The sequence below is a fragment of the Myotis lucifugus genome, unplaced genomic scaffold (genome assembly GCF_000147115.1).
Source record: "Myotis lucifugus unplaced genomic scaffold, Myoluc2.0 scaffold_284, whole genome shotgun sequence".
NCBI classification, from domain to species: domain Eukaryota; kingdom Metazoa; phylum Chordata; class Mammalia; order Chiroptera; family Vespertilionidae; genus Myotis; species Myotis lucifugus.
Window position 1 is genome coordinate 139259 of NW_005871332.1, and position 24580 is coordinate 163838.

The following is a 24580-nucleotide window of genomic DNA, read 5'->3' on the forward strand; positions in this document are numbered from 1 at the left end:
AACACATTCTATTTAAATGGATTCAATTTTAAAAATAAATTTCCAGAATGTCAGTTAAATGCAGCTCTGTCCATATTCTTGCAAGGGAAAGCAAATGCTTTGAATCCAAAAGAGGAAAGAAGGAAATATATATTTCTAAAACCGTTTCTCAAAATCTTGAATCTGTTTGTGTGCGTGCACATGTTTTAGAGTTGAAGGAGATGACTTGATGATGATTGGGTGAAATGACTATAAAGAACTCAGTTATACCTAATTTTTCTTTGAAGTCCAGCAACTATTGGCCATTCATGGGGACACAGACATAGCTTTATTACATTACATAGGTATACTTTTTTTTAATTGAGATTATTATTACAATTTAACAGAACAGTGATAATGTATTTCTTTCTTCTTCATAGGGTTACTCCCATTGTGTTGATGTTTATATAAAGCAGTGCCAGGAGGTAACATAACAGTACACTTTTTGTATTTCATTTCATTTTATGCTAATTTGTGTTTTAAAAACCATTTAAACATTATGTATTCACTATGTAAAATGCCTCTGCTATTTAGGGTGCTTACATGAGAAATGATATATTTGAAGATGCAGCAATACTCTGTCAACGGGTGAACAAACAAGTTGGAGATATCTTTAGTAATCCAGAAACAGTACTAGCTAAACTTATTCAAAACGTATTTGAAATCAAACTACAGGTAATTTTAAATAATGACTATGTAGTTTTTAAAGCAATATTTGATTTTTTTCTCTGTGTCTTAAAAGTTTTTTTAAATACTAGTTTACTGTTTAATGACCATAGGAATAGAAATCTACTTATTCACTGAAGGGGGAAAGGAGTGATAGGGTCATGCTTTTTAAAACATGTTTTGTTGCCCTAGCTGGTTTGGCTCAGTGGATAGAGTGTCGGCCTGCAACTGAGGTTCACAGGTTCGATTCCTGTCGAGAGCATGTACCTCAGTTGCAGACTCCTGGCCCTGAGTTGGGGCGCACATGGGAGGCAACCAATTGATGTGTCTCTCTACATCGATGTTTCTCTCTGTCTCTCCCCTTCCTTTTCACTCTCTAAAAAATCAATGGAAAAGATCCTCTGGTGAGGATTAACAACAGTAAAAACAAAAAAAAAGAAAAACATGTTTTGTTGAAAAAGTATGCTAATCACTAAGTGTCATAAGAACACATGTTTGAATTTTGTTTACCAGTAGTAGTAGTATCAATTGTAGTAACAGGTTATTATTTTTATTGGGTCTTCACCTTGACCAATAGATGGCATTTGTGAAACTGAATAAGAATTACAAATGCAGTCTGTAGAATTTTTTATAATATGGTACTAACATGAAAAAGAAAAAACAGAATTTAATTGATAGCCTATACTCTCATAGCATTATATTTTAAGGCAACATTTCCTAAACTATATTTACCACTGGATTAAAATACATTAAATATGTTTGTTTTTAAAACACAACTTAGGGCTTTTAAATACCCTTTAAATGTAGTAATATGTATGTATTTATCTAGATATGGGGGTGAAATATACAGCATTTCCCAGTTTTAGAGCAATGCCTATTAATGTTTCAAGGGACAATAATGTTACCAAGACCACAGTTTGGTAAATGCTGCTTTAAGAAAATGCTTATATTGGTGTAGACTGGGGTTTTGTTTGTTGTTGTTGTTGTTGTTGTAAATGTACTTTATGAGTCAGGATAGGCCATTTTCAAGGAAAAAGATATTTTGAAATTCTTAATTCTTATTCCTATGACTGATGTAGATGGACTAGTAAATATAGCGGTAAAATTTTAAACCTATTTTTGTTATTGGTATATTTTCTATACATTGCCGTTTCCATTGAATTGTAAGTCAGAAAAATTTAAGGATGTGGAGTTAATTTCAGAAAATACATCTTGAGTATGTAATTTAATATTTACTTAATTGACAAAATGTTGACTTTTTTTTTTTTAGAGTTTTGTGAAAGACCAGTTAGAAGAATGTAGGAAGTCTGATGCAGAGCAGTACCTCAAAAATCTCTATGACTTATATACAAGGTATATTTTTAATTATTATAAAATCATAACAGATCTTAGATTTTAATGTTTTTTTGAAAACGGGGAAGTATTCAAGTATTTTTGAATAATAGTTTGCCAGATAGCAGTCTGTCTTTTAGCATTAAATACTTGGCTTATAAACTAGTATTGTACAAGAGTAGTATTCTTAGTACATTAATTTAGGGGTATTATGCTTTATATTAATGTATCTAATGAAACATAAAGCTTTGTTTACATTGTTTAAAACTAAGACTTGAAAATTTTGTTTCCAATTTTAATTGTAAGCTAGTTCACTGTTCTTTAATTTTTCCTCCAAGAACTAGTATAATTATATTTATCTGCAGTTGCAATTTTAGAAATTGAGGAAGTGACAAATTCTTTTTTTTAATCTTTATTGTTGAAAATATTACATATGTCCCTTCTTTTTTCCCATTGACCCCCTTCAGCCCACTAGTGCCTGACAAATTCTTTTAAAAATGACAATTTCAGCCTTAAGTCTAATGTGAGAATCTGTTTTTGGTAAAAGACATTGTTAAACTTAGAAATATTATATCAGAAGTTTCATATGTAGTTTTTACCCAACCCTATGGCTATTGTTCAGTGTCATCATTTTGAGAGGAAAGTTTTGAAAAATAACCATAATCTGAAAGTTCTTATCTATACTAATAAAAGGGTAATATGCTAATTAGACCGGGTTGACTGCACATCTTCTGGTTGTCCTGCCTTCCTTCCGTACAAAGCCACGGTTGGGGGGGCTGAGGCAGAGGTGGTTAGGGGCAATCAGGCCGACAGAGGAGGGCAGTTAGGGGCAACCAGGCAGGCAGAGGGGTTAGTAGTGATCAGGCAGGCAAGCAGGTGAACGGTTAAGAGCCAGCAGTCCCAGATTGCGAGAGGGATGTCTGACTGCTGGTTTAGGCCCAATCCCGCAGACATCCCCTGAGAGGTCCCGGATTGGAGAGGGTGCAAGCTGAGCTGAGGGACTCCTCCTCCCTCTCCCCTGTGCATGAATTTTATGCACCGGTCCTCTAGTAAACAATAACATTATTATGAGCCTGTCTTCAATGGGAAACAGAAAATTAGAGAGAAGTCCACATGGACAAAGACCAAAGGGAATGAACAGAGAGTAGACCCCTCAATATTCTGACTTGTGTACCATGTCATGAATAGCATTAGACCATACTTGAAGAATTTCTGCCACGTTTTGCCATTTCTAGACTGGTTGGTTGCCTCCGTTTCCTAAGCCATCCCTAGCCGTTTATGGCAGTTTCAAAACCATAATGTTCATAGTATTCATTCTACTTTAAATATAATCCTAAATAAGCTGCTCTCTGCATCCTAATAAGTACCTTCCCAAACTTTAAGAAATGGTGGTTTAACATAAGCTATTAAATTCACATTGTAAAAATATATATTCGTTAGTATTGTTACTATACCTAAAATATATATTAATCTTTTTTCCCCCTCTTCCATGAAAAGAACCACAAATCTTTCCAGCAAGTTGATGGAGTTTAACTTAGGTACTGATAAACAGACTTTCTTGTCTAAGCTTATCAAATCCATTTTCATTTCCTATTTGGAGAATTATATTGAGGTGGAGATTGGATATTTGAAAAGCAGAAGTGCTATGATCCTACAGCGCTATTATGATTCAAAAAACCATCAAAAGAGATCCATTGGCACAGGAGGGTGAGTGTTTATGATAAATTTTATATAATAAGACTAAAGATATTAAGAACTTTATTATATTTGGACAGAGTTGTCAAATATTGAGTCATTGGAATTTTCTATGAAGAACTCTTTTAATCCAATTTGTTTATAATATTGATCAAATCCTGTCCCTTGAACCACATGTTAAACATGACCTAACATAATATAATTAAAATATAAAGCAGAATACCAGTCCTATAAAGAGCTCTATAGATTCTTTTTTAGTTTCAAACTCATTAAAGTATTTCAGGTCATTAACTAGGAAGCACATTATTTTTTTGTTGATTATTACAGGTGTGAAAAAAAAAAACCAGCCAATAGACAGTTCACAGTTTAGGTACCCTAAGCTTTTTAATGACTTGTACATAAAATTATTTAATTAATACCTTAAAACTTGTGATTATTCACATACTAGAAGGTAGTGATTTTCTGAAAGAATTGGTGGCACCTCAGTAATCCAGATCTCAACTATCTAGAACCCAGTTGATTCTAGGATGAAGCAGAATGACTTCTGTGGAGCCATATAACCAGGGTCCAGAGTCCACATACATACATTCAAGTCAGTATTTTATTTCCCAGTTTGTTGTATATTAAATAATGATCAGGGGGAAGTTACAATTAGGAATAAAAATTGACGGCTGAGAGGCAGTAGCAAGTAAAGAAAAAGAAAAACTAAAGAACAATCAAACATTTTTAAGTAAATTAGTTCACAGTAGTCTGGAGCTACATATTCTAAGATAAAAAAAAAAAAATCTAACCTAATGATACCACCATATAATAAACGTTCAGAGTGACCCTTTAGTCATTAAGGAAAGCTAAATTATGTTGAACATATCTTGTTTAATAATAATGAAGAAATGTTTATTGGGATTATTATAACCATTATATTTAAATTGTTTAATATATTTTAAAAACATTACATTTTAAAGATTATTTTAAGCAGGACCATTTAGTTATCTGGAATACTAACTTATTTGGAGTAGCCCACTTCCTACAAAATAGAACAAGGACTTCTTGGCTATCAAGTTAGAATTGTAGAGCTGAAAGAGCCTTTAGAGATCATAACTCTGAATCTCCTAATTTTTCAGGTGAAAGTCGTCTGTTTAGAGCAGTGGTTCTCAACCTTCTGGCCCTTTAAATACAGTTCCTCATGTTGTGACCCAACCATAAAATTATTTTCGTTGCTACTTCAAAACTGTAATGTTGCTACTGTTATGAATCATAATGTAAATATCTGATATGCAGGATGGTCTTAGGCGATCCCTGTGAAAGGGTCTTTCGACCGCCAAAGGGGTCGCGACCCACAGATTGAGAACCGCTGGTTTAGAGATTTAAGGCTCACTTCTCTTTTCAGAGCTAATTATTGCAATTAGAACTTTTAGATCTGGCTATTGGTCCATTTTTTTATTGTTGTTGATGTATACTAACTTTGAGAGTACTTGAAATGAAAATCTATGTATAGTGAAGTGTTCTTTTTTAATTGGTTAATATGATGCTCTAGTATTCAAGATTTGAAAGAGAGAATTAGACAACGTACCAACTTACCTTTGGGGCCAAGTATCGATACTCATGGGGAAACCTTTCTGTCCCAAGAAGTGGTGGTTAATCTTTTACAAGAAACCAAACAAGCCTTTGAAAGATGTCATAGGGTAAGAGTAATTGTAAATTTATTTTATTTATATATAGTTGTGTATTTTAAGTTTTGCCTCATTTATACTAAGATATAAATCTGCTGTCTGGTTAGGAACAACTATTTTTTTTGTAATAAAAATATATAGGATTTTTGTTTTAGAGAACAAAATTACTTTAAAATTATTTAGAAGTACATTTGTAAAAATGTTACGGTATGACACACCTAGGTGGGTGATGGGTATATTTGGTACAGTAATATATTTAATTTTCTGAATACTGGAAATATGTTAAAATATTTCTAAATATAGTTCAACATGTATCTCAGATTGTCCAACATGTAGCTGTCAACATTATACAGGGTGGGGCAAAAGTAGGTTTACGGTTGTGAGTAAATGAAACAGTTTATTCTTGTGTTAATATTTATTAATTATTGTATTATTTTCCATATAAACAACTATAAACCAACTTTCTCCATACCCCATATTTATTGTTTGAATCATAGCAACTCTAAATCATCACCTTCTGCCTGGAAAGTCACAAGATTAAAATTCAGTTCAATTCAGTGCAACCCGATCCAACAAATTATGCGTTTACTTTGTGCCAGCTGCTGTGTTAGACATTGAGGATATAAATATTAGATACATACACTACTTTTGAATAGTATGGAGAAAGAAAGTCAACATGTAAAGAATTGATGCAAAGTTTGTCTGCACTGTTGTGACCAAAGAGGAAGCAACCAGTTCTGTCTGGTTAAGGAATTGAAAAAAAGTATATCAGGAAAGGTTTCAAAAAGGAGGCATTTGAGACCTAGATCTTCAAAGCTAAATAGGTCATCTTTAGGAAGATGCTGCTAGCAGGCTGTTTCAGGTAGAGAGAATAATATATGTACAAAAACATATACAAAGATCAATTATGCAGCATGAAATGCTTGAAATAAAAATGTACATGAAGAGAGGAGGTTGAAAAGATAGAGAAGAACTCTCTGTATACCATGCTTACAAATTTGGACTTGACCTTGTAAATGATGATGGCAGCTTTAAAGGATATAAAAAAGGGCAGTGTAATATAATAAGCAAGCAGGTTGGTTTTTATTTCCTTTTTACCCTTTGCACTCCGAACCATTCTGGACATTGGCTACCAGCTACTCGACGCTACTTTGCGGCGGAAACGTGCATTTACAGACCCTCGTATTATTTAGTATAATTTTGGAACCAAGTAACGTATTATAATGATATTGGACTTATATGAATTGGGTGACATCGAGGAATGTATATTTGCAAAAAAAAACAATATTTTATTGTTTATAATTTTGTACAGTATGATAAGTTTTGTAACACTCCCCAATATGCATTGCAGGCTGATTAGTGCATGTTTGACAGTAATAAGTGGTTTGACGCCTGCCACCAGGTGTTTTCCTGTTAGAACACACAATGCAGTCCCATTTTCTTTGTCCCACATCGGGAATATGTAGTTTATTGTTTAATCCGACACAAAACCCGCTGACATTTCTTGTATATATCTTAGTAATTTTACAATATTTTGATTTAATTTCTTGTGCCATTTCAAGATAAAACTTCAGGGAAACATGGATGTCTCAAAAAGTTGCGTTGAAATAACTCAATTCCCTGTAATCACTAATAAACTGCAATGTCCCCTGAGAGGGGACATCCGAGTGATATGCTAGAATTCCGATGTCCCCTGAGAGGGGACAGCGGAGTGCAAAGGGTTAAAAAATAACTTTGAGCCCTAGCCGGTTTGGCTCAGTGGATAGAGCATCGGCCTGTGGACCGAAGGGTCCCTGGTTCGATTCCAGTCAAGGGCACATACCTCAGTTGCAGGCTTCTCCCCAGCCTGGGCCCTGGTTGCAGGAGGCAACCAATCGATGTGTTTCTTTCACATTAATGTTTCTATCTGACTTTCCCTCTCTCTGAAAATCAATGGAAAAATACCCTCGGGTGAGGATTAAAAAACAACTTTGACATTCAATAAATTGCATATATTAAAAAATTAAGTAAATTTGATAAATTATGTGTACAGTTGGAAGCTATAACTAGTCAAAATAATGAAAAGATTCATTACATCAAAAAGTTCACTCTTTCCCTTTTATCATCTCCTTTTTCCCTACCTCCACTTCTATTGTCAGGCAACTCCTGATCTATTACATGTCACTACAGGTTAGTTTTTTAAAAGAGGGCACATTTGAGGACTAAGTCTTAAAAGCTAAAAAGGATGTCTTCAAGAAGATTAATTTTATAGAATTTTTTATAAATGGAATTATAGTATAGTATATAGATATGTTTCTGTCTCCTTTCACTCAGTATAATTATATTGAGATTCATCCATGTTTTGTGTATGTATTAGTATGTTCCTTTTCATTTTTGGTAGTATTTTATTGCGTGTATGTACCTAATTTGTTTATTAATTTACCTATTGATGGAAGTTAAGATTGGTTCCAGTGTTTGACTATGACGAATGAAGTTGCTATGAACATTCATGTAATATGTCTTTACGTGGTCAATGCTTCCATTGCTCTTGGGTATATACTTAGTAACGATATTGTAGTAGTCATCAAGATACTGCCAGTTTTCCAAAGTTATTGTTTCATTTGACATTCCTACCAGTAGTGTGTGAGTGTTCCATTTTTTCCATATGATGTGATCTCCAGTATTTGCTATGATGAGTCTTTTTAATTTTAGACAATTTAATAGGACGTGTAGTCATACCTCATTATGGTTTTATTTTTGAATTTCCTAATAACTGATGATGTTGAGTATCTTTTCATGTGTCTGCATTCCACGTTGGGTGGGACAAAAAAAAGCTTTACAGTTGTTCATATGGAAAATAATAAATAATACAAGAATAAACTCTGTGCTCACAACTGTAAACCTACACTTACCAAACCCTGTATATATATTTTTGATGTATTTTTGTACATTTGTAAAATTAGGTTGTCTGAATTTGAGAGGTAATTTTCTAACTTTTTAAGAGATATTTTCTCATCATAACTACTAATAATTCTTTTACTGAATAGTTAATCAGCACCAGCATCAATATCAAAATGAATATATATTATTGTGGGTTTACTATGTGCTAAATATTATGTTAAAAGTACTTTATAGCCGAAACCGGTTTGGCTCAGTGGATAGAGCATCAGCCTGCAGACTGAAGGGTCCCAGGTTCGATTCCGGTCAAGGGCATGTACCTGGGTTGCGGGCACATCCCCAGTGGGAGGTGTGCAGGGGGCAGCTGATCGATGTTTCTCTCTCTCATCGATGTTTCTAACTCTCTATCTCTCTCCCTTCCTCTCTGTAAAAAATCAATAAAATATATTTTAAAAAAAAAATAAAAAAAAATAAAAGTACTTTATAGTACATGCATTTTCATATTTTATTCTCACCTCAAGACTAGGATGTAAGTATGATTGATATTATTCCCACCTTGCAAATGAAGAAGTTGAGGCTTTGTAGGGTTAAATAACATCTCAAGGGTTCACTCAACTAGGAAGTGATGAAGCTAGGATTTGAGCCTTTCATATTTTATAGCACATCAATTTATTGATTTCCCCATCTCATCCCCCAATAAAGAGTACTTTTTGTTTTGAGTATTGGTGGCTCAAACTTTTTTGACCATACCCCCCAATAAGAAATGCACTTTACATGGCAGCTCAGAATATGTACTATATGTGTGCGTGTGTATGCATGTATGTATTTCATGAAACTATATTTGGTTTTACTGTGTACATCAAGAGGGATTTTATTATATTTTATTTTCTATTGGTTCTCTCTCCTTTCTCGTCTCTTTCTTATCACAATCCACTAATGGGATTGCAATCCAGGTCAGAAGAACATTATTGATCTAGTCTAAGCCAGGAGAGTTGTAGGCAAATATGGAGCATTGTATGTATGTGAGAGAGGCACTGGAAGTGGGAAAGAAGAGGTGTAAGTTATTATTTTGATACCTGAATACTGATTACATCTTATACAAAGTTGATTGCTGAAATAAAAATGTTGCCTTTTTTTAAAGGTAGACTTGAGTGATGTATTTGTTTTTTGTTTTTAAAGCTCTCTGATCCTTCTGATTTACCAAGGAATGCCTTTAGAATTTTTACCATTCTTGTGGAATTTTTATGTATTGAGCATATTGATTATGCTTTGGAAACAGGACTTGCTGGTAAGTATATTTGTGCTATAATTTGTATCAAATTCCTTTGATCCTGCTAGGTTAAATTATATGCATGTTTTACATATATTCAGCTCTATGTCGAATTTAGTTTACTGCAATGAATAATGCTTTTTGAGCTATAATGCAAGGATTTGTCAGATGCTGAAAGCTATACAAAGACACAGTTCTTTCATATTGCTCACATCAAGCAGGACAGGGTAAAATTCCAGAAGTGAAATGACCAAAGTGTGTTACAAATTCTTAAGAATTCTATACATGTAAACTGTTTTCCTAAAGGCTTTTTATTTCACTAATTTACACTGCTCCTGGCATGTATGACTGTGCCAGTTTTTCTGCACATCATTAAATACTTTTATTGAAAACTTTAATAATTTAGTGGTTAAAATATGTATACATACCTTAATTTTCATGTCTTTCATGAATAGCAAGGATTAATATTTCCTACTTGTGTATTGATTATACTTTTTTCTCTTGTAAGTTTATGTTGGAGCCTTTAATTTTCTTATCAGTGAGTGATTTTGTCTTTTGTGGGAAAATAAAGCACCTTTGATTTTCTTTTTTCTTTTTTTTAATATATTTTATTGATTTTTTACAGAGAGGAAGGGAGAGGGATAGAGAGTTAGAAACATCGATCAGCTGCCTCCTGCACACGCCCTACTGGGGATGTGCCCGCAACCAAGGTACATGCCCTTGACCAGAATCGAACCTGGGACCCTTGAGTCCGCAGACCGACGCTCTATCCACTGAGCCAAACCGGTTAGGGCTGATTTTCATTTTTAAAACTTTGAAAAAATCATCATCATATAAAGAACTCTAGGTATTTTTATTTCCTCATTTCCTGTGAATATTTTTCCTCATCCCTTATGTCTTTTATTTATTTATTTTTCCATCAGATAATTTTTCCCCAAGGCTTTGTTTGCTCTTAGATAATACAGTATATTTTGGATTTTACTTTTTTTTTTAATTGAATGTATTGGGGTGACATTGGTTAGTAAAATTATATAGGTTTCAGGTATACAATTCCATAGTACATCATCTGTATATTGTATTATGTGTTCACTACCCCAAGTTAGTCTCTGCCCATCACCATTTATCTCCCCTATAACCTCTTTTATTCATCTTCCCTCTCCTCCCCCCTCCCCTTCTTCCCCTCTGGTAATCACCATACTACTGTCTGTGTCTGTGAACTTCTTTTTTTTCCTCTTTGCTTAATCCCTTCACCTTTTTCACCCAGCCCCCAATCCCCTTCCCCTCTGACAGCTGTCAGTCTGTTCCCTAGAAACGTAAGTATCCAGGGTTAGAGGGACCTTAGAGTTTATCTATTACTGTTACTCTTTTATAAAAAAGGGGGAATTGAAATTTGGAACAGTCAGCTGTCCTTTGGGGGGCCAGAATGTGGAGTAGCCTGAATACTATTCTGAAAATTAAGGATTTATTTTGGCCTTAGCTGGTTTGTCTCAGTGGATAGAGCGTCGGCCTGAAAGGTCCCAGGTTCGATTCCAGTCAAGGGCACATGCCCAGGTTGTGGGCCCGATCCCCAGTAAGGGGCTGTGCAGGAGGCAGCTGATCAGTGATTCTCATTATTGATGTTTCTGTCTCTCCCTCTCCCTTCCTCTCGGAATTCAATAAAAATATATTTTAAAAAAGAATTTATTCTGTAAACAGTGAGCAGAATATTTTTGAGGCAGTAGTGGAGAATATGGTGAGTGAAATGAGTAAGTTTAAATATGTTGCTATTGCATAAAAATAAACAGATTTGAACCACGAAGCTAGTTTTAAAATTGTTTTAACTGTTATCAGAGATAAAGAGACCTGGCTACAAGAAAAATGGTAGAAGTGTGTTCATGACTCAAGTGATTCATTGGGCACAAGAGAGTGGAAAAAGGAAGAAACATGTATAGTTTAAGATGATGCATTGATTGATTGATTTATCTCATCAAATAATGAAGACTGTAGATGGTGAAAAATTGGGCATAAAAACTTTGGATTAATTTTGTTATGGTTATTAAGTTTAATTTTACTTTTCTGTGAACAAAAATCATTGTTGGTTTATTAAGACAGTAATTACTTTTATTCATGTTGTATATACAAAAACCACATTCATTTTTCTTTTGCCAAGATGAACTCCTTAAAGTATGATTCTAACATATACACACATGCCTTCCAACTTTAGGAATTCCTTCTTCAGATTCTCGGAACGCAAATCTCTATTTTTTGGATGTTGTGCATCAGGCCAATACTATTTTTCATCTTTTTGACAAGCAGTTTAATGACCACCTTATGCCACTAATAAGGTTAGTCAAATTTTCTTTGGTATTTCAGTAAATATAATATTCTACAAATTTTTTTAAATATTAAAATACATGTTCATAGTAACATCAAATGGAAAGGTATGAAATTAAAAGTAAAGGTCTTTTGCCTTCTTCCTTGTCTCCTATTTTCTGTGGTATTCATTTTGATTTATTTGAAAAGACTGAATCTCATGTCATAAACCTATATCTGATGTGAAAGAAGATCTCTAGCTTGTACCCAATTGTAACATAAAGACATACAACACAAATTTTATGAGAGTAATAGGATAGATTTTGATGAGGCATTAAGTAAAATTTGGTTTATATCTTCCTATCTATTTATGTGAATTTTTAAAGCACATGAGGATTAAATTAAACATTGTATATGTTAACATGCTTTATAAAACTATATGTGTACTTTATTATTAAAGAGGAAAACTATTAATATAAAGGATAAAATTCCAGGCATTTTGCTGTAAACATTGATATGCCAAGACATTAGTTGAGAAACAATCCCAAAGATATAAATCACTTGTGATCTGTGAATTACACTTTGAAAGGAAATTTACTTATTCTCATAGCAGAGAATTCACATAACTACTAGGGAAGCATATTTCCTGTTATTTTGGGTTATTTTGATATTTAGGTAGCATTCAGAAGGCAAATATTACTGTCAAGTTTTTTTTGTTTTGTTTTTAATATAAGAAAGCTAAATGCAACTGTTGGTCTCCAAATTTTAATTAGTATAATTTACTATGTTCTTGAGACTCTGGTGATAGTCTGTAACTTTTCTTACGATTATAACAGATATTTAATAAACAAGAAAACCAAATAATGCCAAAATTTCAAAATCACATTTTTATATTCTTAAGGGATGGCTTCTCAGAGCTGAAAGTAACAAATCTAAATATTGTTTTTCTCTGTTAACTTACTATTATAATGAATACTAAATACAGTTGACTCTTGAACAATGTGGGGGTTAGGGATGCCAACCCCCCTAACTTCTTCCTCAGTAAAAAAATCTGTGTATAACTATTGACTCCCCAAAAACTTAACTATACTAATAGTCTGTTGACTGGAAACCTTACTGATAAAATAAATAGTAGATTAACACACATTTTGTACATTATATGTATTATATGCTATATTCTTACATTACAGTAAGCTAGAGAAAAGAAAATGTTATTAACAAATTATAAAGGCCTGGCTGGGCATGGCTCAGTGGTTGAGCATCGACCTATGAACCAAGAGGTCATGGTTCGATTACTGGTCAGGGCACATGCCAGGTTGCAGGTTTGATCACCAGTGGGGAGCATGTAGGAGGCAGCCGATCAATGATTGATGCTTCTATCTCTCCCTCTCCTTTCCTCTCTGAAATCAATAAAAATATATTGTGTGTTTTTTTTTAAAAAAAATCATAAGAGAAAATACATATACGTATTTATTGAAAAAAAATCCATGTCTTAGTACACCCACACAATTCAAACCCATGTTGTGCAAAATCAACTATAATTACTTTACTACTTATGCAATTTTTGGATTTGAGAGCATATTAAAACATGTATGTGTATAAATGTATATAACAATACACATATGAATATGAAAAACTTCAAATTGTAAGGCTACTAATGTGATTTTTTTTCTTTAAACATTCAATAGCTCTTCTCCTAAGTTATCTGAATGCCTTCAGAAGAAAAAAGAAATAATTGAACAGATGGAGATGAAATTGGATACCGGTATTGATAGGCAAGTTGTTAGTTTTACTTTTTCTCTTACATTTCTAAAAATTATAAAAACACGATTATCTATATTATAAAAGGCCAGTGGCCGGAACGACCAAATGACTGGTCACCAGGAGGTGCATGGAGCACCTCTTGGTCCCTCCCCACGGCCCATGAGCTGCTCGCGGCGGTGGGGCAGGGCTCTCGGCTCAAGTGGCATGGGGCTCGCGGCTTGTGTGTTGCAGTGGCTCGCGGCAGCGAGCTACTCACGCGTGGTGGGTCTGGGGTCCCACCATCACTGCGGGTCTGGGTCTCGCGTGACTTCGCATGCTGCGCCTCTACTAGTAGTATAAAAATGGTTTTCAGAAAAGAAAAAAGTGTTAATTTTACCATCCTGCTCTACAATTTGACTTTATTTTTATTTTTTGTTTTGTTTTGTTTTTTTTTTGTTTGTTTGTTTGTTTGTTTGTTTGTTAGACACACTGATTTTTGTGTGTTGATTTTATATCCTGCCTCTTTGCTAAATTTATTTATTAGTTCTAAAAGTTTTCTCGGTGAGGAATCATTAAGGTTTATATATATAAGGTCATATCATCTGCAATCATATTGTGGAATCATAACAATTTACCCTGAATGTATCTCCATCTTCTCCAATACTGTTATAGTAGTGAAAATGGGTTGTATTGCTTTTATCCTTCTTAGAATATTATTTTTATTAGTTCCTTAAGTTTATTATTTCTGGAAGCCAGTATATTTATATTTACTTTTAAACCAAATTCAGTTAAAAATCTTTTTGTAACCCCCTCCACACACACACACACTTATTCTCTCTCCTTCCTTCTTTCTCCAATATGTAACAGAGGATTTTATTTTCATTTAGAATTTTCAGGCTTATATATGAAATGCTTTAAGTAAATATAGTACTAATTTTCTAAAGGTAACTTCCACTAAGTGAATGCAAACTCTACATTAAAAATATTTTTATAATGTTTATTGTAGTTAATTACCTATTCTTAGTATAGTGCAGTGGGTCTTTTCTTTCTTTTGAGATCATGGTGGGCATATATTTATTGATGATTATAATAGCTACTATGTATCAAGCATTTGCTATGTGCTAGGCACAGTGAAATAATCTTTGTATTATTTCATGTATTAGGTAGGAAATATTTTTCTATTTTACAGATGAGGAAATGGAGGCTTAAAGAAATTAAATAATTTGCTCAAGATTACTCAGTTAATGTTGGTAGAGCTGGAACTCAAATTCTTAAGCCCATTGTACTAGGTCTGGGCATATCTTTCTTTTTTACTGTAATTCTACTCCTCTCTCTCCTATTCAGGAAAGTATGTTTGAATGCAAGTCTAGTTATTGTGCTGTTATGAAGAAAACCTGGAATCCACTTTATTTTATTATAAAGTAAATAATTTTTACTTTATTAGTACTAACAAACTTGCGACTCACTTCCTAGTTTTCTTCTAAGATCAAGAACTACCATAGAATATGTGACAATAAGGGGGGAAAATAAAATTGAAGAATAAAACGAAAAACAGGATGTTACAGAATTAACTACTGAGACTGGTTTACTGAAGAATTAGAAGAATCCTAGACACTGGTCTCTCCCTTTGTTTTTAGTCAGGACCACATGAGATTATACATACATAAAACTTCTTTTAATAAAATTATAATGTATACATTATGTACATGATAATCATTACTTAAAGAACGTATGTGTTTTTATAATCTAAATCCCTCATGCTAACTTGTTTCTTGCTTTGCCTCAAGACTACCTGAAAATCATGTTTCAGAGGTGGGGGAAGTTGAATATGTTAAGCCTTCCAAAGTATAGGAAGTACAAATTTCCTAGTTGTCTTCTTCATATATATTAGGTCATTTATTTTTATCTTACATGTAAGCCTCAGTTTCAGAGTATTTACATTAGTTGTCTAATTGAAGGCACAGTGGTCTGTGGTGGTCTTTTGAATGTGAACTTCAGTTCTCCTTTACCATGTGTGGTGAGGCCAAGAGGTGCGCTCATCATTCACCTGCATCCCTGCTGATATTTTCAGACCAATATCTATCTACTGTTAGGCTCTTTGCCTTTGAAGCTCACATCATCTCCCCCCCCCCCCCCCCACACATACACACCTTTTTTGTTGTTGTTAATCCTCACTTGAGGATATTTTTTCCATTGAGTTTAGGGTGGGTGGGAGGGGGCGGGAGAGAAAGAGAGAGAAACATCCATGTGAGAGAGACATATCAATTGGTTGCCTCCCCTACCCCGACCAGGGCCGGGGATAGAACCTGCAACCCAGGTATGTGCCCTTGACTGGAAATCAAACCCCCTACTCTTTGGCTGACACTCTAACCATTGAGCAACATCAGTCAGGGATTCCCCCCCCCCCCTTTTTTTTTGCTGTTATCTCTCATTTATATCAGTTTCCTAAATTTGTTGAGGCTTTGGGCATCTGATTCACAATTTTTCTTTAAATCTTAAGTCTTAGGTTATTTCTACTTCCATGTGTGTGACACAGTCATTTTCTTAATAATCTCCACATTAGCTATCCATTTTCATATCCTGTTCAACCTTGTTATCACTGGTAACAAAAACCTTGAATCTGCGTAATCCCACTCAGTGCTCACAACCTCCTCTTCTTCCAACCTGCTTTCTGACCTCAGAGGGAACTCTAGCCCTTAATATTGTCATCATTTGCTAGTCTCCCATTCTTTTCCTAGCTTTACTTGATTCATTATTATGCTTAGATTGCTTGATTCATCCTTGAATTACTCTCATAATTACCCTAAAATTCATTTTATTTAACCGTAACTATCTTAAATATTCTAAACTCTGGATCAGTGCAGTCTTTTTTTATTCTCATAACTAGGTGACTGATTACTATTGGAGAATATCACATAACTCAAACATTATTGGGGTTCTTATAAACCCATGCTAGGTGTTCAGTGTTACTTGTCCCCAGCCTCCTGCTTGTCTTCAGACTATGAAACTCATGTTCTTCTCACCTGTTCTTCCATATTTAGGCATTCTTCTTAAGCCCTCTATCTTTCCCCTTTTCTAAGCATTATTTATATATACTTTTTAAGGAAGTATGTATATACAGGCTTCTAAGATTTTAAAGATTTAAATGAAGTATTGGGTAAATGAATCTTTACCTCGTTTTGAGCAGGAAGCTAATAAAACCGAGAGTTCTTTGACATCAAGAGAAATCCAGAGTCTATCAATAGTAAAATAGTTATTTGTTTTTTTAAATATATTTTTATTGATTTCATAGAGCAGGGAGACAGAAACATCAATGATGAAAGAGACTCACTGATGGGCTGCCTCCTGCATGCCCCCTACTGGGGACCGAGCCTCCAACCCAGGCATTTGCTCTGACCGGGAATCAAACTGTGACCTCCTGGTTCATAGGTCGATGCTCAACCACTGAGCCACGCTGGCCGGGCAGTAAAATAGTTTTCTGGTGATATTAAATTAAGTAACTTTAATTTAGCCCTGGCCAGGGTTTCTCAGTGGTCAGAGCATCAGCTTGCGCACATAAGAGTATTGGGTTCAATTCCCAGTCAAAGGCTTGTATCTGGGTTGCAGGTTCATCCCCGCCCCAGTTAGGGCCAGTCCGAATGGCAACCAATTGATGCTTTTCTCTCCCCCTCCCTCCATCCCTTCCACTCTCTCTAAAAAGCAATGGAGCCCAGCCAGTCAACATGGTGGGCTCGATCCCTGGTGGGGGGCATGCAGGAGGCAGTTGATCAATGATTCTTTCTTATCATTGACTAGTGGCCCAGTGCACGAAATTTGTGCACGTTAAAAGGGGATTACTTAGAGGAAATATTTTAATATTGCTATTTGCCCTTTCTCTATAATAGAAGTGTCAGAGATGAAAGAAAATTAGTAAAATGTATATGAAAATATTCCTCCTGTCAGAGTCTGGGGTGCACCATGGGACCCAGAGTCAAGTCCCCACCCGCCCACATGTGCCTCAAAATTGTGTCAGACCCAGACCCAGACCCAGACTCGGCTGGCCCCTCTACCCCCATTGGGCTAGATCAGCCGTGGGCAAACTACGGCCCGAGGGCCGGATCCGGCCCGTTTGAAATGAATAAAACTAAAAAAAAAAAAAAGACCGTACCCTTTTATGTAATGATGTTTACTTTGAATTTATATTAGTTTACACAAACACTCCATCCATGCTTTTGTTCTGGCCCTCCGGTCCAGTTTAAGAACCCATTGTGGCCCTCGAGTCAAAAAGTTTGCCCACCCCTGGGCTAGATCCAGACCTGGCCGGTCCCACCCTTGTCAAGCCCCGCCGGATGAGGGGCGATAAATATTTTAATACTGCTATTTGCCATTTCTCTATAATAGAAGTGTCAGAGGTGAAAGAAAATTAGTAAAATGTATATGAAAATCTTCCTCCTGTCAGAGTCTGGGGTGCACCACGGGACCCAGAGTCAAGTCCCCGCCCACCAACATGTGCCTGAAAATCGCACAAGACCCAGACCCAGACCCGGACCTGGCTGGCCACCCCGCATTGGGCTAGATTCAGACCCGGCTGGTCCCACCCTTGTCAAGCCTCGTCGGGCGGGGGGCGCAGCCTCAGGTCCCCTGGCCCGGCGCCAGGGCGGGGGGCACGGCCTGAGGTCCCCCAGGCCGGGGCGGGGGGTACACCTTGAGGTCCCCCATCAAGCCCCGCTGGGCGGGGGTGCAGCCTCAGGTCCCTTGCCAAGCCCTACTGGGAGGAGGGGCACAGCCTCAGGTCCCCCGTCAAGCCCTGCTGGGAGAGGGGCATGGCCTGAGGTCCCCCGGCCTGGGGCAAGGGGAGCAGCCTGAGGTCCCCCGGCCCAGCACTGGGGTGGGGGGGCACACCTTGAGGTCCCCCGTCAAGCCCCACTGGGCGGGGGATGCGGCCTCAGGTCCCCCAGCCCGGCGCCAGGATGGGGTTTGTGGCCTCAGGTCCCCTGGCCCGGTGCCAGGGCAGGGGGTTGCGGCCTGAGGTCTCCTGTCAAGCCCCGCTGGGCAGGTGGGCGTGGCCTGAGGTCCCCCAGCCTGGTGCCGGGGTGAGGGGAGCAGCCTGAGGTCCCCCATCAAGCCCTGCTGGGCAGAGTGTGTGGCCTAGGTCCCCCATTAAGCCCTGCCGGGTGGGGGGCATGGCCTGTGGTCCCCTGGCCTGGTGCCTGGACTGGGGGCGTGGGCTGAGGTCCCCCGTCAAGCCCTGCCAGGTGGGGGCGCAGCCTGAGATCCCCTGGCCTGGCGCCAGGATGGGAGGTACGGCCATTGGTCCCCTGTTGAGCCCCACAGGGTCCGGGGAGAGGGGGCAGCGCAGCCTCAGGTCCCTGCTGATTGCTTGTTAAGGCTTGTTATGGAAACTCAGCCTCCGCTTTGGGTGCAGCCATCTTGTATTACGGAAACCCCACCCCTCCATCTCTGCTGTGGGTGCTGCCATCTTTGTGGTGGACTGATGATCAATTTGCATATTCCCTCTTTATTATATAGGATGTTTCTATCTCTCCTTCCTTCCTCTCTGTAGTCAAAAAGATCTTTAATAATAAAAGCATAATATGCTAATTAGACCAGACAGCCAAATGACCTTCCAGATGTCCTTCTGGACAAAGATGCTGCGGCGGGGGCCAGGGCAGAAGCAGTTAGGGACGATCAGGCAGGCAGAGTGGATAGGGGTGATCAGGCAGACAGGCGAGCGGTTAGGAGCCAGTGGTCCCAGATTACGAGAGAGATGTCCGGTTGCCAGTTTAGGCCCGATCCTGCAGGACCCCTGCAGGATCGGGCCTAAACCACAGTCGGACATACCCCAAGGGGTCCCGGATTGCGAGAGGGTGCAGGCCGGGCTGAGGGACACCTCCCCCCCGACCCCCCTCTCCCGGGCACAAATTTCTTGCACCGGGCCTCTAGTCTATATATAAAAGAAAAGCAATGGAAAGGTTATCCTCAAATTAGGATTAACCAACAAAAAAAAGGAAATTTTAATTTAACTTAGTATAAATAATATAAATAAGTTAAACAGATCAAATACATGCTGTTCTCAATTCTCTAGGACATTAAATTGTATGATTGGACAAATGAAGCATATTTTGGCTGCAGAACAAAAGAAAACAGACTTTAAGCCAGAAGATGAAAACAATGTTTTGATTCAGTATACTAATGTGAGTAAAATTATTTGATATGTTAGTAAGAATATCTGCTTTCTTAATACTTGTGTTAACATTTTCATTGGTGTATCTAACTATATTCTATAGTCTGTTTCTTTTTATACTTAGATTTTAATGAGAAACTATATGTATTTTCTCCTTAGCTAACATGATACACATTTCTGTGTAATAATTGTAGAAAAATTTTACAGGCCTGTGTTAAAGTCTGTGCTTATGTAAGGAAACAAGTAGAGAAGATTAAAAATTCCATGGATGGGAAGAATGTGGATACAGTTTTGATGGAATTTGGAGTACGTTTTCATCGACTTATTTATGAGCATCTTCAACAATATTCCTACAGTTGTATGGGTGGCATGTTAGCAATTTGTGATGTAGCTGAATATAGGAAGTGTGCCAAAGACTTTAAGGTATGTATTCATAAATATCAAACTTGTAAATTGGCTCATGAACATATGTCAGACCATTAAAAATCTGTACTGACTTATCATTTGTGTAAAGTTTATAACTTTTGTTGATACTATAATGACATATAACATTTCCTAACTGAAAAAAGTACTCTAATTATATTTCCAATATTAATACATTTTGCTTCATGCTTTATTTTAGACAAAGTCGTATTTCTATTCCACAGTCCAAATGACCTATTGACTTCCATTACTAATGCTGTATATGTCACACATCAGCAAAATATATTCCCTCTTCGTGTACTTCTCCCTGAAGTCACTTTTTCTTAAGGTTTAAATTAAGAAAAGTGCTAAATAATGATAATTAGTTCTAGTCCACAAAAGTATAAATGATTGTTACTATTGAAGAAAGTTGACAAGATATGTATCTTTTCAGGAAGATTATAGCTAAGTTTATGTAATGATTGAAATATTTGAGTTTTAACACTACAGGAGCTTTTAAAAATTCTAATATATTAAACTATCCCACATTAGTAAGTTCTGACTGACAGTTATACGTGAGAAGAATTTACAGAATAATTGTAAAACTGGAAATTATTTTAATGTTTTTTTCTTCTCTTATCTCAATTTAGATCCCACTGGTGTTACAGCTTTTTGATACTCTGCATGCACTTTGCAATCTCCTGGTAGTTGCCCCAGATAATTTGAAGCAAGTCTGTTCAGGTGAACAACTTGCTAATCTGGACAAGAACATTCTTCACTCCTTCGTACAACTTCGTGCTGACTATAGATCTGCCCGCCTTGCTCGACATTTCAGCTGAGGTTGAATTTATAAGGGAAACATGTTGTACTTCAGCAGGCCTTGGTTGATAGAAAGCACAGGAAATTTCTTATGACATAGCCAACACTTTATGGAAAAATGACTGTTTGGAAAAACAGCAGCCATACCCTGGAGATTTTTTTTTTTTTTAATTTGGACTACTAGCCATATTTTATTTTTTCCCCTTACGTTGATTTTTAGTACTGTCCTTGAACATACAAGTTTCACATTCTGTGAAACTACATGTCACGGTTTTCATCCTGGAAAATCTTAGTGTCAGAAGGCAAATGAGATGTTACCAGTGATCCAATTCATGTTCTTTAACATAGTCCACTGGAAAATTTCAACATCCTATTTTATCAATTTTAATGACCTTTTCCGCACTGATGATTGTTAATCAAGTTATTTTAGGTATTCCTAGAGAACTTTTTGCCTCAAAAGGTTACCAATTGAGCGTAATTTCTGTAAATGATTGATTGGATTTTTCTGAGGTACAACTGTAATACTATTTCAAGGAAAAAGTTTTACACTAAACTAAAACGATGAGATGTTTTATGTAGATATTAGGTATGGATCAGAATATATCTGCCTCCTGGGTGAAAAATAAACACCACAACTTAAAGTTTACTATTTCTTATTTGGTAGACAGATTTTAAGTCATTGCTAGTAAATTAATAAAACTACCTTATTTTATATTTCACTTAAGATAAGGTGGAGGACCTTAACATAAGGACCATATTTATTCATTATTTTAATATTATAAGGGAAGTAAAAAAGTGAGGTATAATCTAAATGGTGTATATGAGAAATATTGACAATATTTAGCAACAATGCAATTCTTTAATATTTCGATCTTAATGCTAAATTGGAATAAGATGGGATGGGTAAATATGCAGACAGTCTTCTATTTTAAGAGGAATTGGGAATTGATAGATAACATATACCCCTAAGTCTGGAGGTGAGCTTTGAAAAAGTTAGTTGCTTTTCAAATCAATAACTTCTGTTATCTTTTTTAAGGCATTTCTGAACCAATTCCTAGTGAATATAGTTAATTGAATTGGCTTAATATGGTGACTTAATAAATCACTTATAAAATTTTAAACATCCAGTGGAAATTTAGAAAGGCCATTACTCTATAAACTTGCTCTGTGAGAATGCATTCTTAACTACATGTAATTTCAGCTTCCATTGTATTCATAGCCTTATAGGAACAGATAAACTTTAATGTTCAATTCATTCTTGGTATTTTTTCTCTAAATAGGCTTTTTGGCCTAATTTTGGAAAACTTCTTTTAAGAATGTTTCTGAATGGTCATCCACTTTACCTGAACTTTCAGGTCTAGAGCTAGCTACTGTTTAAGTTACTGTTAACTGAATTTTCTTCTTTTTCTGTTTAGCCCAGTGTTATCAAGGTAAACAAGAGAAATGAAGTATGCCATTTCTTATTAAAGCATTAAGAAAATTGTGGCAGCTTTAGAAGGCTGTCTAGTTTTCTGTTCTTTAGCCAAGGGAGAGCCAGAACAGGTTTTGGATACTAGAGAGAGTTATATGCTTGTACTATTGCCATTTTTAGAAAGCTCTGATGTGAATTCAAATTATACCTCTGTTACTTAAAGCCAACAATTTTAAAGCAGTAGTTTTACTGGCCATTTGAACTCTTTGTATACAGTGTCAATTTGTAAAAAATGGGGAGGAGGGACCTCAAATAAAACATGGGAGAACATTTTAAGACTTCCAAATCAGAGAAGTGCTTTAAATTATTTTGTTTGGATTAATTTTTTAAATGTACAGCATATACTTGTTGCATAGATATTTTGTTTATTATTTCCATGCTTGAGTTCTCTGCAGTATTTTCCATTATGTCCATTGACAGGGCAGTGACAAAACTCAAAAGTGAATACTTAATTTAGAAGTGTTAACATTAATGCTCAATAAACAAATTCCCTGCAATTGTTTTTTTTATTTCACTTCATATTTTACATTTAAGAACACCCATACTGAATTTCATAAATTATTTTATTTAAATTTTTAAGATGTTCCTTAGTTTTCATAGCATAGGTCTTCTCACTTTCTTTTTTAGTAGAGAAATACTTCACTATATAATCAAGATTAGAAATTTCACCTGAACAGATTAAGAAAAAAAATTTTTTGTTGTACAAAGCAACGTGCATTCTTCATATTCCAATTTTTAAAATATTTTTATATTCACAGCCACTATAAAATTTTGCCCAAAATTTATGCTCAAAAGAGATGATTATTGAGTAAAATGTACATGGTAAAATTTCAGATAGCAATATGGAACTTTGTATATTAGTAACTTTAGCCAACGTTTGAATAAGGATAATCTTTGCAATTTTCTGCAGTTTCACATGAATTAACAGGCAATATTTAGGTAATATTTTGAAGTTGAAAATATACTCTAAAACATTGAAAATTAATTATTTTTCTAAAACTTGAGTATATTATGTTTGTATAAAATGGTACAGAAAGTGAAATACAGAACACAAGCTTAAGAAGGAAGTCTAGCCCAGCCAGTGTGACTCAGTTGTTTGAGCGCTGTCCCATATATCAAGGGGTCAATGTTCTATTCCTGGTCAGGGCACATGCCCAGATTGCGGGCTTGATCCCCAGTATGGGGTGTGCAGGAGGCAGTCGATTGATTTTTTTTTTCTCTCTCTCTCTTCCCTCTCCTAAATCAATAAAAACATATTTAAGCCTTAACTGGTTTGGCTCAGTGGATAGAGCATTGGCCTGTGGACTGAAGGGTCCCGGGTTTGATTCCGGTCAAGGGCACATGCCCAGGTTGCCGGCTCAATCGCCAGTAGGGGGTGTGCAAGAGGCAGCCCATCAGTGATTCTCATCACTGATGTTCCTATCTCTCCCCTCTCCCTTCCTCTCTGAAATCAATAAAAATATATTAAAATTATATATGTATATATATATATATTTATTAAAAAAATAAAAGATCAGACTTTCACCAAAAAGAAAAGCTGCTAAGTATCTTAATTTATGATATATTTTAAGCCATTTTCCTTTTAAATATTTTATTATCTGGCTCTTAGTGAAATAATTTAATTATCAGCCAGTAGATTGATTCAAAGTGGAGAATGTACTGCTCCCTTAAAGTGCCTTTTTCTTATCTGTGACGAATATTTACATGTATCCAGATAAAGAGATACATGTAATGTATTTGGTTCCTGAAATACCACAAAAGCCCTCAAGGTGGTCGTGTTTATAAGGCAGTGCCTAAGGCATGCTTGAATTGTATGTGAAAGTAATTAAGGTTCATTCAGTGCATAATTTGTTAGTGACTTAAAAAGTTCACATCTGGTAGTTATACTTTTTTAATGCAAAAATATTCTGCATATTTCCCATGAACTGCCCATTCACTCACAAATGTGAGATGCTTTCTAGTAGCATACTGAGTTCTGATTTCTAATGGAGAATTTCATAGCAAATATTCTGTGCTTTCATCCACTTAGTTTAATTATATTCGGTTCCTGCAGTACTTTTTTTCTGCTTGAAAAACTCTGTCCTGAAATACAAGTGTGCTTAGTTTAGAGTAAAATACCAGCCCATATTGTTAGAGTAAATAATTCTACATTAAAAGCAGCA

At 36.0% G+C, this 24580-nt stretch overlaps 1 protein-coding gene across 5 annotated transcripts in view; it reads left to right on the forward strand.

Moving 5' to 3' along the window:
• EXOC5 (exocyst complex component 5) overlaps nucleotides 1-22915 on the forward strand; it is a 41367-nt gene extending 18452 nt beyond the window's left edge. The window contains exons 8-18 of one of the 5 annotated variants that reach the window (XM_006099775.2): nucleotides 399-443; nucleotides 553-693; nucleotides 1955-2037; nucleotides 3514-3723; nucleotides 5246-5393; nucleotides 9438-9546; nucleotides 11732-11852; nucleotides 13509-13595; nucleotides 19628-19736; nucleotides 19934-20149; nucleotides 20779-22915. In XM_006099775.2, the coding sequence (XP_006099837.1) occupies nucleotides 399-443; nucleotides 553-693; nucleotides 1955-2037; nucleotides 3514-3723; nucleotides 5246-5393; nucleotides 9438-9546; nucleotides 11732-11852; nucleotides 13509-13595; nucleotides 19628-19736; nucleotides 19934-20149; nucleotides 20779-20967 (1458 nt within the window). In that variant the 3' untranslated portion in view covers nucleotides 20968-22915. Of the gene's footprint in view, nucleotides 1-398; nucleotides 444-552; nucleotides 694-1954; nucleotides 2038-3513; nucleotides 3724-5245; nucleotides 5394-9437; nucleotides 9547-11731; nucleotides 11853-13508; nucleotides 13596-19627; nucleotides 19737-19885; nucleotides 20150-20778 lie in introns of those variants that run through there. The other 4 variants (XM_023763437.1, XM_023763436.1, XM_023763438.1 and 1 more) reach the window with 4 other exon arrangements.
• Nucleotides 22916-24580: the final 1665 nt, after the last annotated feature.